This window comes from Phascolarctos cinereus, unplaced genomic scaffold (assembly GCF_003287225.1).
Source record: "Phascolarctos cinereus isolate Bilbo 61053 unplaced genomic scaffold, phaCin_HiC Scaffold_726;HRSCAF=1367, whole genome shotgun sequence".
Classification (NCBI taxonomy): Eukaryota; Metazoa; Chordata; class Mammalia; order Diprotodontia; family Phascolarctidae; genus Phascolarctos; species Phascolarctos cinereus.
Genome location: NW_027556098.1, coordinates 262369741 through 262387431, shown reverse-complemented (window position 1 = coordinate 262387431; position 17691 = coordinate 262369741). Strand labels below are relative to the sequence as shown.

The window sequence follows — 17691 nt, the reverse complement described above, 5'->3', positions numbered from 1 at the left end:
AATAATCTCAAAGGGATTTTGTAGACATAGGAAAGTCTTAGTTGCATTTTTTTGAGGGTCAGTAATGAAGGTCAGTGGTTTTTTCCAAACAGTTTAGTACCTTCTCATCTTCATATAGCTTAAAAAGTGTTATAACAAAATTGAATGTTATCAAAATTGTCCCTTTTATATAGACTAATTTTCTGCAGTTGATCTTCCTATCCTCCTTATTTGACACATTGGAGATTGGGAGGGGTGATGACTACCGTGTCCAAGTGCAGTGGTTTAGGTATGTGATGAAGAAATAAGGTTGTTGCAGAAATGTTGATAGCTTTATATTCTTCAATGTGCTTGGCATACTTTCTCTTACTTGGTCCTTTTGCTAAGCTTTCTTCTGTGAACTCACTTTTTCTCTTACTCTTTTTGCTGTTGTATGCCGTGGTGCTATTTAAAATCTTTTTACCCTCTAATCTTTAAGATTTCCTTCCTTCCTCTCTCCTTCCCTTCCTCTCTTCTTTCTTTCAGTGGTTGCCTTATCTCCTTGTCAAGGAAGTCAAGTGTTTGTTGGCTGAATTTTTTAGTCATTGTAGTGATTGATTCAAAACTTACTTTTGTGTGTTCTAACCATTTCCCATTTTTCATTGTCAGGAGTTTATTTAAATACATTAGGTTCCAGCTCTTTTAATTATATACCATAGTTATTTAAAATATTTATTGCTATATTTTTTATCATCTTTATTTCCCATTATCTCTCTCCATGCCCACCCATGCCTTATAACAAAGAATACAAAGGGGAAAAATATTCTCATCAAAATTAAACATGTCAATATCCATAGTGTTCTCACATGTATTATTCCTTCTGCAAAGAACAGAAGGAAGCATCTTCTCATGTTCATATTTTTTCTTGGGGAGAAGGGGTAGTTTGGACACGATCCATTTATGTTGTTGTCATGTATTCACGATATTTTTTCTTAACTTTGTATTCTTGCAAGTCTTTCTATCCTTCTCTGTAGTAATGATATTCAGCATAGTAATTCTCTTACTGTTGTTACATTAATTTTGTTCTGCAAAAGCTTTTCAGTTTCATGTAATTGAAATGATCTTTTTGTTAAAAATTGATGCCAGTCCTCCCTGTTTCATCCATCCCTCATTGTATCCCCCATGCCAAAGCTGTGAAAGGTATATATTAACTGCTTTTTTTCCCTCTTAAAAGAGATAAAGAAGAAAATAACTCGATGAGGGTATTCAATGAGTGCTTCATGACTGGGCAATGCCAAGATAATGAAAATGACAATACTAATGGAAATTAATTTCTACATTTTAGTGCTATACAAACCAAGCGACCAGAGTAATTCTTTTATCAGCTGGACAAAATTTTAAGAGTTTGTTTGGAGAAACAAAAGGTCTAGAACATGTGGCCCTCTAGGTCCTCAAGTGTGGCCCTTTTTACTGAATCCAAACTTCACAGAAAAAAATCACAGATTCCCCCCTCCTGGTCTAGAACATCAGGGGAAATTAGTGAAAATATTTGAGAATGAAGAGCACTGTACACCCTAGTAGTCATCCAGAATATTCGGTAATTTAACTATTTAGATAAAAAAGTAGATCAATTGGATAGACTAGACAAAGAAGAATTAGGGATAATGTAACTCAATCCAGTGTTCAGTAAATGAGAGAATGTAAATTAGGGAGGAAAAAAGCCTATTTGATAAGAATTGCTAGAAAAATTATTAAGCATTCTGGCAGAATTAAGTTCTGACCAATGTCTTCATATACTATTTATGCATTTTATTGAGGTAGTTTTGAGAATTAAAAAGTGAAATTCATTGAACTTTAGTGATCTGAAGGAATGAAGTCTGTTTAGTCCTATCAAGGGACTTTATTGTTGTTAAGTCATTTCAATCACGTCAGACTTTCTGTGACCCCATTTGGGATTTTCTTTGCAAAGATACAGGAGTGGCCTCTCTAGCACATTTTTACAGTTGAGGAGATGGAGGCAAACAGGGTTAAGTGATTTGCCCAAGGTCACACAGCTAGTAAGTGTCTGAGGCCAGATTTGAACCCAGGAAGATGTGTCTTCCTGATGCCAGGTCCAACATAGGATCCACTGTGCCACCTAGCTGCCTCTAGACTTCCCTGATAGGAAATTATTTGTTTGAAGAAGGTGGTATTTTTAAAAGCAGGAAATACATTCCTCATTTTCTTTATTAAAAATTAATTTTTATTCTGATCTTATCAAATCAAATATTCATTTCCATAAAATGTAAAGAAGAAAAAGAGGTTTGAACCTAAAACTCTGAATCTCCCGTAACATACACCTTGCTTTTCTTTTAAAATACAGGATAAATTCAACATACAACTTTCAGAACTGCCCTGCTTGTCTGTGATCCTTTCTGGGTTTCTGTTCTGTTCTTTGTATTTTCAAAACATGATTCATTGTCCTTTTTCTTAATTTTTGGCTACACAGTTGTGAAGGCCAAAACAATGAATGTGTAAGTATATGTATGTGCCTGTCTATATAAGTTTGTGTATGTATGTGTATACACATATCTGATGGGATTTGATGAGTTTGCTAAGAGAGAACATGGAGAAGAGAAGGGGGCAGGACTTTGTACACCCAAAGTATACCCATACACAGTGCAGGATATGATGTGAATGTTGAGAAAGCAAAAGAGACTGAGGATGAATTTGACAGAACTAGGATAGCATTGTGTCAGAAAAGAATCCAGAGAAGAGAGAGAATATCCAGGAAAAGAAGGTAGTCTACAGTATCAAAATGTCGTAAATAAGTTGAGAAGGATTAGGACTGAGAAAAGGCCATTAGATTTGGCAACTAAGAGATCATTCATAACTTTGTAGAGGTAGTTTCAGTTGATTGATGAGGTAGAAAGCCAGATTGAAAAGGATTGTGGTAGTGAGTGAGGGGAGAGGATGTAGAGGCAGCAAGCGTAGACATCTTTTTGAAGGAGTCTGACTGGGAATGGAGAAGAGATAAGAGGAAGTTAACTTGAAGAAATAGTAGGGTCTAGTGAAGTTTTAATTTTTTTTTTTAAAGGGATGGAGGAGGCTTGAGTATATTTGAAAGAAATAGTAGGGAGAGGTTGAAGATTAGGGAGGGAAGATTATTGAAGATCCAGTCTACTGGCAAAGATGAGAGGGGATCGATCATGTTTTTCAAATTGGCCATAGTACACAGAATGAGGTTAGATTAGGGGAAAGAATGGAGAGAATGTGGGAGATGATTTTAAAGGGGTTTTGAGATGAAGAGAAGAGAGAATGAGCTCACTGACATGATGTTTCATTGATTAGTTGTGTCCAACTCTTTGTGACCTGATTGTGATTTTTCTTGGCAGGGATACCATTCCAGAATGGTTTGCCATTTTCTTCATTTCATTTTACAAATGAAGAAATAGAGGCAAACAGACTTGCCCAGGGCAACACAGCTAGTAAATGTCTGAGGCTGGATTTGAACTCAGGTCTTCCTGACACTAGGGCCGACACTCTATCCACTCTGCCACCTAGCTTGAGCTCATGGATATTGAGTGGGTAAACTGCATTTAGCAACGTAGAAGACAAGGTCCTCAACTGAGAGGAGAAGTTGTAAGGGGATTGAGGAGGGAAGAGAAGGTTTTAGAATAAATTTTTGTGGAGAGTGAGGTACGGAGTCAATTACAGAGGAAAAAAGGATTGCCTTGCTGTAGTGTGGCCCAGTGGATGTTTGATTACAGGATTTGTAATGAACCCACTCATCATGATTATAGTGAATAGGAGGAGTCACAGCTGAGGTTTGGTAAGAGAGGAATGGAGATAAAATAAGGGGGCAAGAGATTCAAGAGCAGAGAATGGTGTAGAATTGAAATGGTTAAGTATTAGGTTGAAATTGGAGAGAGAATGGATGTCTCCATGAGGTGGAAGGACAGGTGTAGGAGGGAAGAGTAGAACATAGAGATCAATGGAATGATAGAAAGTTATGTTGAGGTAGAAGAATGTCAGTTTCTAATTAGAGAATTGCTACACTTGTGAGTGATGACCAGATGTAATGAGTTAGAGTGAAAGAATAGGCCTTAGAACTTAAAAGTAGTTAAAGAAGTAGTAAAATAGAGAATTTAATGGAGCATCTGGATGTTTAACATAGATGTAAAAGTCTCTTAGGTCTAGGGGCACAAGGTGGAGAGCAGAAAATGATGGTGAGCCCAGTGCTAAGCTTCTTGAGAAAATGGAGAGTGAACTGAGGAACTTAGTGTACTCCCAACTACCAAAATTTTTATTGGGTGGAAAATGTTAATTGAATGGACTTCAAAGGAGGAAAGGTTACACAGTGAAGAAGGTAAAGGGAGAGTCTGGAAGTGATATGGGGGAGCAAGGAATATTCTGGGGATTGAGATGCTAACTTCCTGATAGCTTATACAGATTTTAATATAAATCTCCCTCTACAGAAAAGAAGCAAAAACCCCAAAAGGCGAAACTTCTTAGATTGGCATTTGATATGCTTTATAGTCAGCTTCCAAACCTAACTTCAGTTTGACCGTCCTGTTCTCCCTTATTAGAACCACATCCTCGAGCTGAGCCAGATTACGTCCTACAAAAGGCCTAGTGTTCCCCTGTCTGTGTGCCTGGAAAACCTTCAGCATAGCACTTAGTTTAAAACACCTATCCAGCCTTCAAGGCCCAGCTACCTCCATGAATCCACAAGCATATACGAAGTCTCTACTGTATACCAGGCAACGTGCTCAGTGTTGGCAATGTAAAGACAAAAAATGACAGAGACAACCTAGATGAGCATATTCAGAATAAAGTATAATTTCTTATCTCCTTGATATTTTTGTCCTCTGAATTTTCATAGCTTGTATCTAAATCTCAACTCCTTTACTACATGGTTAGTTCCTTATAAATTATTCCTACTTCTGCTGCTCCTTTGAACGATGAAAAGTGGCAGTTACAAAAACAAAATTTTACATTGTAATCCCTACCAATATCAGTTTTAAACACTGCTTTGTAAAAATAGGTTTTTATTGATGTTTTTGGATTTTTTGGCTTACATTTCTTTTTATACCCCTATTCTTCATACCCCATCCTTCTCAGAGAGCCACCCCTTATGAGAGAATTTTTTAGAAAAAAAATGAAGAGAAAAAAAATTCAGCAAACTCATCTGTTTGTGGGGGAAAAAATCTGACATATTCTGTGTTCTAAACCCACCTCCACACATAAGTTGGGTGGTGGTAGTGGGGGTATGTTTGTGACTTCTTTTCTTTGGCATTCAAGCTTGATTATTATAATTTGAAAATATTCATTTCCTTTTTAAAAAAAGCATTTTGGTTGATACCTGTTGTTATTACATTAAGGAGCAAAATACATAACTCTCAGCCTGCAAACCTTTTCCCAAAGTGATTGGGCAACTTCATAACAAACAAAGGTAGACTTTTAGCATCAGAAAACCAGGTCATTCTCAACCATCTTATCAGGTACTCTGACACTGTATTCTTCCTCCCCACCTGGAAGTTGTGTACTTCTCAGCCTGTCCTATGAGCTGATTGACCTTTATTGACCAGAAGCCATCCACTCTCTATCAGCTAAGATACAGTTTTGCTAAATTAATTGCAACTAACACTTTTGTATGCATGGCATTGAAAAGTGATTATTATGATTTAGTAAGCTTAGCCAACTATGTATTTCTTCTGTTTGGATTTGTATAACTTTATGAATTACCTTATTCAGCACTGCCAGCCATTAACACCAACACCCAGCATTAGGTTTTTGTTTCAAAAATTTTCCCAATGGGGTATCTGGGGGCAGCTAGGTGGTGCAGTGGATAGAGCACCGGCCCTGGATTCAGGAGGACCTGAGTTCAAATCCGGCCTCAGACATATAACAGTTACTAGCTGTGTGACCCTGGGCAAGTCACTTAATAACCCCATTGCCTAGCCAAAAAAAAAAACAAAACCCAAAACCCAATGGGGTATATGATCAAAAAAGTTTGGAGACTATTTAGATATAGCAGTGGTTCTCATTGAATGTTTTGTGAATCCCCTGGAGGTTCTTGACTATGATCCAAGGAGTTTAGGCTTAAAATATATTAAGACAGCATAAGGAGTTAATAATTGTCCAATCATGTTTAAGATGTTTTTCCTCTGTGATGATAAAATGTGTGCATGTTTGAAGCATTATTGAAGTAAATTTTAATTCTAACCTTTTGGGAGCAGAAGTTATCGTTGTAGGTATTGTAAGCACTTAATAAATCTAAAAGAATATTAGAAGTAGCATATTGAAGCCTGGGGGGATCACAACACATTTTCTTGTTGATATTGAAAGTGGTTTATGGAACAAAAAATGTAGTGATCCTCTCATATAGAGAAGATAGGGAGGGAGCTAGCTCACCTCAGAAGACCTTTGCTTGTGTCGTGCCCCTGATCTGCAGTGGCTGTGGAACTCTGGAGAAACTAAGTCCCAAGCTGTTTTCTAAGGTTCTAGAAATTGCTTATTTGCATTCAGCAGTAAAATCACAGGCCCAAGTTTTTTACTGTTACAAGAAGCTTGATATTTTGTTACAGCAAATATCTCTTTTTCTATCTTAATATAAATTTATTTATTTTTAGTTTTCAACATTTACTTCCACAAGATTATGAATTCCATATTTTCACCCCATCTTGCCCCTCCCCCCACTCCAAGATGGCATGTATTCTGAATACCCTTTCCCCTAGTCTGCCCCTCCCTTCTCTCTCCACCCACCTTTCTCTTATCCCCTTCCCCTTCTGTTTTCCTGTAGGGCAGGATAGATTTCTGTACCTCATTTCCTGTATTTCTTATTTCCCAGTTGCATGTGGAAACTTTTTTTTTAAGCATGTGTTTTTAAAACTTTGGGTTCCAAATTTTCTCCCTTCCTCCCACCCCACCCACCCTCATTGAAAAGGCAGGCAAGTCAATACAGGCCATACATGTGCAGTTATGCAAAACACTTCCATAGTAGACATGTTGTGAAAAACGAACTCTATTTCCCTTAATCCTATCCTGCCCCCCCCCATTTATTCTATTCTTTCTTTTGACCCTGTCCCTCCTCAGAAGTACTTCCTTCTGATTACCCCTTTCCCAATCTGCCCTTCTCTCTATCATCCCCCTGCTCTCTTGTCAACCCTTCCTCTCCCCTATTTTCCTGTAGGGTAAGACAGTTCTCCATACCCAATTGAGTGTGTATGTTATTCCCTCATTTCCTCTCACCTTCCTCTGTTTCCCCTCCACTGTAAGAACCTTTTCTTGTCTGTTTTGTGCAAGATAATGTACCCCATTCTACCTCTCCCTTTCTCCTTCTCCTGGTATTATAATCCTCTCTCACCACTTAATTTTATTCTCCAGATATCACCCTTTCGTCTTCAATTCACCCTGTGCCGTCTGTCTATCTATCTATCTGTCTGTCTGTCTATCTATCTATCTATCTATCTATCTATCTATCTATCTGCCTATCTACTATCTATACATACATACATACATACAACTTTTCCCCTCCCACTACCCTAATACTGACAAAGGTCTCATGAGTTATAAATATCATCTTTCCATGTAGGAATGTAAACAGTTCAGCCTTAATAAGTCTCTTATGATTTCTCTTTCCTGTTTACCTCTTCATGTTCCACTTGAGTCTTGTATTTGAAAGTCAAATTTTCTATTCAGCTCTGGTCTTTTCACCAAGAATGCTTGAAAGTCCTCTATTTCACTGAATGACCATTTTTTCCCCTGAAGGATTATACTCAGTTTTTCTGGGTAGGTGATTCTTAGTTGTAATCCTATCTCCTTTGCTCTCCGGAATATTATATTCCATGCCCTGCGGTCCTTAATAGAAGCTGCTAAATCTTGTGTTATCCTGATTGTGTTTCCACCATACTTGAATTGTTTCTTTCTGGCTGCTTGCAATATTTTCTCCTTGACCTGGAACTCTGGAATTTGGCTACAATATTCCTAGGAGTTTTCCTTTGGGGATCTCTTTCAGAGGGATCAGTGGATTCTTTCAATTTCTATTTTGCCCTCTGGTTCTAAATATCAGGGCAGTTTTCCTTGATAATTTCTTGAAAGATGATGTCTAGGCTCTTTTTTTGATCATGGCTTTCAGATAGTCCAATAATTTTTAAGTTCTGTCTCCTGGATCTATTTTCCAGGTCAGTTGTTTTCCCAATGAGATATTTTACATTATTTTCTAATTTTTCATTCTTTTGGATTTGTTTTACAGTACCTTGATTTCTCATAAAGTCACTGTCTTCCAATTGCTCTATTCTAATTTTTAAGGAAGTATTTTCTTCAGTAAGTTTTGGACTTCCTTTTCCATTTGGCCAATTTTCTTTTTAGGGCATTTTCTCCTCATTGGCTTTTTGGACCTCTTTTGCCATTTGGGTTAGGCTGTTTTAAAGGTATTATTTTCTTCAGTATTTTTTTGGGTCTCCTTTAGCAAGCTGTTGACTTGTTTTTCATGATTTTCTTGCATCACTCTCATTTCTCTTCCCAGTTTTTCCTCTACTTCTCTTACTTGCTTCTCAAAATCCCTTTTGAGCTCTTCCAAGGCCTGGGACTAACTCATGTTTTTCTTGGAGGCTTTGGATGTGGGAGCTTTGACTTTGTTGTCTTTTAGTTTTATGTTTTGATCTTCTTTGTCACCAAAGTAAGATAATATAGTCTGACTCTTTTTGCGAGGTTTGCTCATGATCCCAGCCAACTAGTTGAGTTTTAAACTCTTTTTTAAGGTAGAAGTCTGCTTCCAGTGTGGAGAATATACTGTCCCAAGCTTCAGGGATTTGTATAGCTGTTTTCAGAGATACTTGTAGGGACCTGTAAATTTTCAGTTCTTCCAAGGTGGTATGATAAGGGTCGAGATATTTTACTCTTTTCCTGGCCTGTGCTCTGGTCTGTAAGTGACAGGTCACAAGCAGTCTTTTCTCTCTTGGAACTGTGAGGTGGGTTTCCTCTCCACCGCCACTACAAGCTCCACCACACCAGCGTTCCACCTCACCCCAGGTCCTGTTACCCAGATCCAAGCACAGGCAAAGCAAGAGATTCCTGCCTCAGCACTGGCAAAGAGATCCCTGCAGTCCCCCTCTGATCAGCCATTTGATTCCCCATCAGTCTGTGGGCGGGAAGTTCAGGACGCAGCCACGCCCAGGCACCTGCTCTCTCTGCTCTGGAACTGGTTCTGACCTAGCTCTTCTCTCACTGGAAAAACAGACTTTCCCCACTGACCTTCTAAGTTGTCTTTGGCGTTTGTGGATTGAGGAGTCTGGAAGCCGCCACTGGAGGCCTGCTCCAGGTTCGCTGCAGCCCACGCAGAACTGTACTCCTCTCCCTGCATGGCGCGATATGCCTTTCCGATCAACCATCCAGGCTGTCTTGGGCTGGAAATTTGTTTTACTCTGTCTTTTTGTGGGTTCTGCTGCTTTAGAATTTGTTTAGAGCCTTTTTATTTTATGGGTATTTGGAGGGGTTTGGAGGAGAGCTTTAAGCAAGTCACTGCTTTCATGCTGCCATCGTGGCTCCAACCCCCGCAAATATCTCTTAATAGTTGATGTTTATGTTGAGCTGTATAAGTCACATAATTTATGCACATTCTTGGAAAAAAGTACTTATTTTGTTAAGTGCAATTGTGATTTTTTTTATATAAATACAATATGTTGTTAGACCAGGTTACTTAATAGAAAATTCATTTTTAAAAATTATCACTTTATTTATGTTTCTTTATGACTTCCTAAGATGAATTTATCTTGATACAGTTTTGCCAAATTTTTTATTGTGGAAAGTTACATAAAATTATACTAATAGTGAATTGGTTAACTTCATAGTAAATATCTGTTTATGTCTTTTGGAATCATTGGTTTTTAAGAACACAGGCACTATTTTAATTATATATTGAGTCCATAAATCAAAGGTTTGTTTATTATATGAATGAGTATTTAGAATTTGAAGATGGGAGATATAAATTCAGATGGCCAAAAATTGATATTCAGGGTAAGGAAAAAACATACTGGGAAAGTATTGGGAAAGCAGAAAATACAGTTGAAAAGTATTTGCAGTGCCACAAAAATTGGGGGTTAGTGTCATATATATAGGCCATCTCATCTTCCTGATTACATTAAATAAAAGTAATTGGATGTCTTGATCCTTTATCTTCTAAGATTATTTCATAGCTAATTTTCATTTCTAAGATTTAAAAAACAAAATAAGCCCTTAAACCTCTGTTTTCCTTTTATTTCCATTATCTGGCAAATGTTCTGTCTTATGTTTCCACAAATACATTTCACTCTTTTGGTTCTTAGTACAGTCAGCCACAATTATGTTTTAAGGTGATGGGTGCATGGATATTATTATTCAGTTTGTATTATAGAGAAGTGAACAGGTGAATTTTACATAGAAGAGCCTAAGATAATACTATAGGGAATTTGTGTGAAATATTGGACTGTAACTTCTTTGGATCAACCAAATTGAAGAAAAAACTCAGTTTAGTTCTCATTGTTTGCTTTTGTTTTAAAAAAAAAAGTGGTGCTTTACTGAAGTATACTATCTTTTTCTCCTTCCCTACTCTTTCCAACAGGTCGTCTGGAATGGACACAAGTTCTGTGGGAGGATTAGAATTGACGGAACAGACTCCTGTTTTATTGGGGACGACAGCCATGGCAACTAGTCTCACAAATGTAGGAAATTCATTTGGAGGTCCAACTAATTCTTTAGTTTCTAGATCTAATAAGTTTCAGAACACATCAGTAGAAGATGATGATGATGTTGTTTTTATTGAACCTATACAACCCCCACCAACTGCTGCCCCAGTGGTATCTGATCAAAGAAACATCACTTTTCCATCATCAAAAAATGAAGAGCAACAAGGAAATGATTCTAAACTTTCTTCCTCAAAAGATTTGACTTCTCAAAAGGGAAGTATAAGTGAGACAATTATCATTGATGATGAAGAGGACATTGAAACTAATCAAGGCCAAGAGAAAAATGCTTCCAGTTTTATTGAACGGAGACTTCCTGAGACTAAAAACAGAACCAATGATTTGGATTTCTCAGCTTCCAGTTTTTCAAGAAGTAAGGTAAATGCAGGAATGGGTAGTAGTGGTATCACCACAGAACCAGACTCTGAAATTCAGATTGCTAATGTTACTACATTAGAAACAGGTGTAAGCTCAGTGAATGATGGCCAATTAGAAAATACTGATGGGCGTGATATGAACTTAATGATTACACATGTAACATCACTGCAGAATACCAACTTGGGAGATGTCTCTAACGGACTGCAGTCAAGTAATTTTGGTGTTAATATACAAACATACACCCCATCTTTAACTTCACAGACCAAGACTGGAGTAGGACCTTTTAATCCTGGTAGAATGAATGTGGCAGGAGACGTTTTTCAGAATGGAGAATCTGCAACTCATCATAATCCTGGTAAGTGTTAACTTTAATATGCATTTGTAGTTTCTTATATATAATTATATTATTTGGCTTTCTCCTCTCTTAGTTTTGTACGTTCTTTACTTTTAGATTAATACTGTTTTTGCATTTACCAAAATTAGTGCTTTTTCTTTTCAGAGTATGAAACACATTTGAACTTTTTGGTGACTTTCTTAAAATTCCGTTTTAGTCAACAAGAATAAATACAATATTAGCTGTTCTTCAAAAGTTTTGTCAACTGTGTGTGTCAAAAAACATGTATATCTAAAGTGTTTCACTTTAGAAATTGTAGATATATGTTGATATTTGTCAATATTTTTGTTTTCATGTCCAAATAAAACAATGATTGGATTAGAAATCTTGAAGGAAAAAGTACTTATTTTTGGCTATTGTGTTTATATTTAGCTCTTTGTTTTTACTAATAGACTGAAAATTTAGTTTCTCCTTAATGTTTTATTGTTGCTGCTTTTTGAAAGAGAGCAAATAATTTTTTTTTGAAAGTTTGCTTCCAAATCAAATAGCTCCAAGTTTATATTGGAGGAAAATATAAGAAGAAAACTAATGATCATCTTTTGTAGATTTTAGGAGTGAAAGAAGAGAGTAGTAACTAAGTCAGTGTTGATACTTTTTAGGTATCTTTGGTAGTTTTTATGAATGATTACAATGAGGATTATCAGCATGGATAACAATATTGTATTTAAGATGGTTGGTTAGTATTTTGCTAATTTTTTTGTTTTCCGTTGCTTGAACCTTATTCTTAGCAAAGGCAATATTCAATTATTTTTACTAAGGAAGAATTTAAAGGAAGTGTGCTTAGTTTGGAACTTAGTGTTAACTAAGAGATGGACTGGCCTGCCCTGACCATTGAATATAAATCAGATAAATAAAATGGAAGTGAAATAGGAGGAATTAAACAAGTAGTGAAGTCTGAGTGAAGAATCAGAATAATTGCACCATCTTTCTGAATTTCTAAACCATTGGACATACTCATGTTAACATTAGGATAGAAAATTTCCTTATATTAAAATATAAGTCTCAAATCTGTGTCTCATTAATATGGATAATTGAGGGGGGGAAAGTGGTGTTTTATAAAAATTATCTTGTCCTATGTGAATCTTGGTATAGGAAGATGGTTTCATGTTTGATATTTCACTAACCAAATTTGTGTACTTTAAAGTTGTTATATCATTTCTACTGTAAAAAAGGAAACAACTTAAGAAAACATTTTTATTAAACAGGAGAAGAAATTTTTACTGACAGCTCAATTATATTTTTGAAATGTAGCTACTTTTTTTGGGGTTGAGTGGGTCATTGCTTTATAGTCATACACATTAATTATTGTTATGTGTAAAACTATTTTTTCCCTTTTGGTCAGTTGGTCATGGACAGTAATAAGCAACTTAGCTCCACTTTCTGATGAGATAGAAAGGAAAGTGCAGACTTAATAATTTTCTTTTTTTGTGTTACCTACATTTCCTATTCTGTCCCTTTCCCTGTTCTAGAAGCTCTAACTTATATTGGAGAATGAAAAAGAAGAAAAAAAGTTCCTTAAAAATGACTAACTCATTAGCCAAGTCTTATGTGTAGTATTCCTTTCCCATACTTCCTCTTCAAGGAGCAGAAGGATTCTGAAGTTTCTTTTCTAAGTCACACTTGGTCATAATTTCACAGTATTCAGTTTTGATTCACTTGTTCTTTCCATTTACATTATTGTACTGTTACGTATTGTTTTCCTGGTTCTGTTAACTTTTGCATCATTTCATAAAATAAATGACTATGTTGAATAATTAAAGCATGAAAATACTTTTTTGAAAAGTGCTAATAAAAATAATATCCTGTTAATGATAGAACTGTAAAAAACTTACCCAATTTTCAAGTAAAGCAAAATTTTCAAGTGAAGTAAAGGAGTAGTAATATGAACCTGGATTTATTTATTTTTCATCACGATGAAATACAGAGAATCAACCTCCCATGCAGGAAGACAAGGGTTCAAGCGTTTCCTCTGTCATAAATTGGATGTGTAATCCTGGACTTTCAGGACCCTAAGCAACTCTTCAAGAACAAATTTTGCAGAGAGGTGCTAACTTGTGTTAGTAGAGATGTTTTCTTATTTGAAAATTTATTATCTTGATGAAATCACAGGGCAGCTAGCCATCTTTAAAAAAAGCATAATTTTGTTCAGTTTAAAGAGTAGCAAAATCTATTTTAAGATTTAACCAAGAATTAAATTTTGGTTTTATGAGTTGTTAGCATTATGTATTACTAACATTTTTTTAATATGTTGAGTTTAAATAATATTGTGGGTACCTTTAGGTAATCACTTCTGTAGTGATTGCATGATATTTGCCATGAACCTTTTTTGGGTGCTATAATGTAAAGGTTCTCTGAGACCTTACTGATGAAGAAAGTTATAAGAAGTTCATTTCAGAAGGTATGTTAATATAGGCAGCACTCAAGTAATATATTGAAGTTTTTATGTCTTGAATTGTCCTATGTATACAAAGAAAGAACATATTACACCTTATGCACAGAAAATAGTTTATGGAATCCTAGGTTTTAGGACAAGACCTTGAGGTTACCTTTTCCTTGTGTTACCAGTAGTATTAAAACTAAGCTATATATTAACAGATTTTCATTGCTACTCCTTTCTCCAGAAAGTACAATAAAGAACCATCTCTAGAAAGCCATTGCATTGTTTTAAGATTTTGATTTTCTGAGTCAGTAACATTGCTGCATAGTAGAATGAGTAACTGGAGTCAGCTAGGAGATTTGAGTGTAATCTTATTTTTAATACTTTAAAAAAGCCAACTAGTTAAACAAATCTTTTAAATTTATAGACTCAGGATTAGAGCTGTGAAGAGCCTTGGAAATCATTAAGCATGGGTCCTTCACCTTATAGCTGAGGAAACTCAGCCAAAAAGCTAAATATGCCAAACATCACACAAATATTTTATAGAGTATAAAATTTTGTTTTGGTGAGGCAAATTCTGACCTCAGTTACTCAAAATAGGATATGTACAGAGAATGAGCGGCTGAATTTAGTTGAAAAGAATAAATACTTCTGTTTAGTGTCTGGTATTGTAATTATTTTTATGAATTACTATAAATACATTTTATTAAAAAAGTGAATTCCTAGGAGCTTTTAGATCTTTGTAGCATATTAAATTAGTTACAAACTTTTTCTGAAAGGCTTATCTACTTCTCTTCTCCATAAAACTATAATAACACTTTTAATAGCTTTTTTGTTGTTGAATGAAAAATTATTTTAGTAGTATGGGAAGAATTTAATTTTAATCCTAGATTATATGCTATTTTTACATTACAGATAGTGTTTATAATTTTTGTTCTTGAAGTACTAGTAAATATTTGTCAGTTGTTGATGAGTCAGCTTTCTAGGTCCTTGGACCTCCAGAATGTCCTGGAACTCAGAAGCTACCAACGTTTTCTTTTCCCCTGACCTACTTGGAATCTTCCCTTTCTCCCCTATCCCTCAACCTTGTATGTGACACGTGCACGCATGCATGTGTGTAAAATAAAGAAGCAACTTTTGAGCGCCTATCAGTGATACAACCAAGAAGATGAGAAGGCTGCATCTAAGAAGCTGTGATTAGTCAGTTTGCCTGCTAGAAAGGAGTCTTCTTGTTGGCTGGTGGTAATTGTAAAAAGACAAATCTTTAAAAAAAAAAAGACCAGAAAACCCAAACTTAGATGTACTGGAGAATCTATTGGTGAAAAAAGTGTTGACACCAAATAAGAAGAAGAAGAGGAGGGACACAGTAGTGTTCCTGGCAGACAGGTCATGGATGTATTGGCAGTAACAACAGCCAGTGGTCATTAGATTTAAAGAGGGATGGAGAGAGTAAGCTGCTAGTAAGTCTTAACATTGGTGGGAGCTAATGAGTGAGGTGAAAGATAGAACAATTCTACACTTTAGGGGGGAGCCAAGGCAAGGAGGACACCCACTGTAATGCAGTACTGTAGTCATAGTGCTCCTTGTTGAAGGCACTCTATTATAGTTAAAATGTTTTTTGGTTTGTAACAGTAGAGGGAGCATTTATTGACGCTAGCATGGTCACAGATTAAGTCATTTAATACCGTGTTTCACATTATATACTTTGGTGATAAAACAGAATAACTTTAGAAGTCAGGAAAGTATATTTTCTAAAGATTTTCATGGGGAAGAAACCCCAGAAGATCCCTCTAAGCCCTCATTTCCTAAGTTGTAACATGACGGGTTTGGATTAGATGATTCCTCAGATCTCTTTCAGTTCTGATTTCTATTATTGTTATTATCTTATTGTAGTGTGAACCCTCAGTTAAATACCTAAATCTTGATTATGCACAGAAAGCATTGTTTGAGGATTTATATCATTCTTTATTAACATGCATATATATTCTCAGTTTAAACTATCCAGAAAAGAATAATTTTATGAAATAGAAATTTTTTTCCTTCACCTAAATCTTGCAATTTGGTGAGAGCTTACAAATATTTTTGTGGTATTAGAATTTGATTGAAAATTATTTTAGTTTTTCTTTTATGTGTATTATGTCTTTAAGATTCCTGGATCTCCCAGTCAGCTTCATTTCCCCGAAATCAGAAGCAGCCTGGGGTGGATTCTTTGTCACCAGTGGCCTCACTTCCTAAGCAGATTTTCCAGCCTCCTTCACAACAGCAACCTACTAAACCAGTTAAAGTTACTTGTGCAAACTGCAAAAAACCTTTGCAGAAGGGACAAACTGCCTATCAACGAAAAGGATCTGCTCACCTGTTTTGTTCTACTTCTTGTCTTTCCTCCTTCTCACACAAGCCTGCTCCAAAGAAACTCTGCGTCATGTGCAAAAAGTAAGGGATATCTTTGGTTTTGTATTTTTTTATTGTACATATAGGTGAGTAGGGTATATTTTTTTGGGGGGAGGGGAGCAAGCTATGTTAGAGAAATGAAGTGCATAATTGCATATATGTGTCTATTTGCTGGCCAATTTCTGCCTCCCCAAATCTTTTTTTTAAATTTAATTTAATTTTTTTTGTTACATTTTAAGTTCCAAACTGTCTTCCTCCTTCCTGCCCTACCCTGTGCTAGAGAAGACCATCATTTGGCACAGATGGATATGCTATGCATACTTTTATTTATCAATTCTTTCTCTGGAGGTAGATAACATTTTTCTTCATAGGTCTTTTTGTCATTGATTTGAATATTTATAATACTCAAAATAGCTCAGTTCAGTTATTTTTTGAACAATATTAATGTTACTGTATCTAATGTTCTCTTGGTTCTATTCATTTCACTCTTATTTCATGCAAGTCTTTACATGTTTTTTCTAAAGTCACTGCTCATCATTTCATATAGCACAGTAGTATTCCATCACAATCATATACCATAACTTGTTTAGCCATTCCCCAATTGATGGACATTCCCTCGGTTTTCCAGTTCTTTGCCCCCAGAAAAAGCTGCTATAAATATTTTAGGACATAGGGGTTATTTTTCTTTATTCTTGATCACATTGGGAAACAGACCTGATAGTGGTATTGCTGGGTCAAAGGGTATATAAACAGTTTTGTGACTCTGGACATAATTCCAGATTGCTCTCCAGAATGGTTGTATCAGTTCAAAGTTCCATCTAGAGTATATTACTGTCCCAATTTTTCCACATCCCCTCCAACATTTATCGTTTTCACCTTCTACTATTTTAGCCACCCTGATTGATAGGTGTGAGATGATATCCCAGAGTTGCTTTAATTTGCATTTCTCTGATAAATAATGATTTAGAGCAATTTTTCATGATACATGTAGCTTTCATTTCTTCATTGAAAAACTTCATATGCTTTGATCAGTTATCAATTGGAGAATGATTCATTCTTATAAATTTGACAAAATTCTCTGTATGTTTGAGATATAAGACCTTTATCCGAGAAACTATCTGTAAAAATTTTTTTCCTTATTTTCTGCTTTCTTTCTAATCTTGGCAACATTGGTTTTATATGTACAAAAGCTTTTCATTTAATGTAATCAAAATTACACATTTTGTATCTCACAGTGCTCTCTATCTCTTTTATTGTTGCCAAAAGTCTTGCACAGGGGATGTTTGGAGAGTAATGGTCAGAAAGGCTTCAGGGGAATTTGGTGATTTAAGCTACTTTAAACAGAGAGGTCTTTGGCATTTGGTTAGATGATGGTATGGGTAGCCCTTTTATGATAATTGGAGGTTTCTGTGTTTTTAGTTGAGTGAAGTGAATTCTTAATGGCAAGTGAGATTTTATAGCTTTCTAGGATATACATTTTTATAGATGAT

The 17691-nt window shown here is 35.8% G+C and overlaps 1 protein-coding gene across 2 annotated transcripts in view; it reads left to right on the top strand.

Annotated features, from left to right (window-relative positions):
- Positions 1–17691, top strand: part of ZMYM2 (zinc finger MYM-type containing 2) — a 94947-nt gene that overhangs the window by 20538 nt on the left and 56718 nt on the right. The window contains exons 3-5 of one of the 2 annotated variants that reach the window (XM_020968773.2): positions 10541–11039; positions 11301–11394; positions 15958–16243. In XM_020968773.2, coding sequence (XP_020824432.1) covers positions 10541–11039; positions 11301–11394; positions 15958–16243 — 879 coding nt within the window. Of the gene's footprint in view, positions 1–10540; positions 11395–15957; positions 16244–17691 lie in introns of both variants that reach the window. The other variant, XM_020968772.2, reaches the window with a different exon arrangement.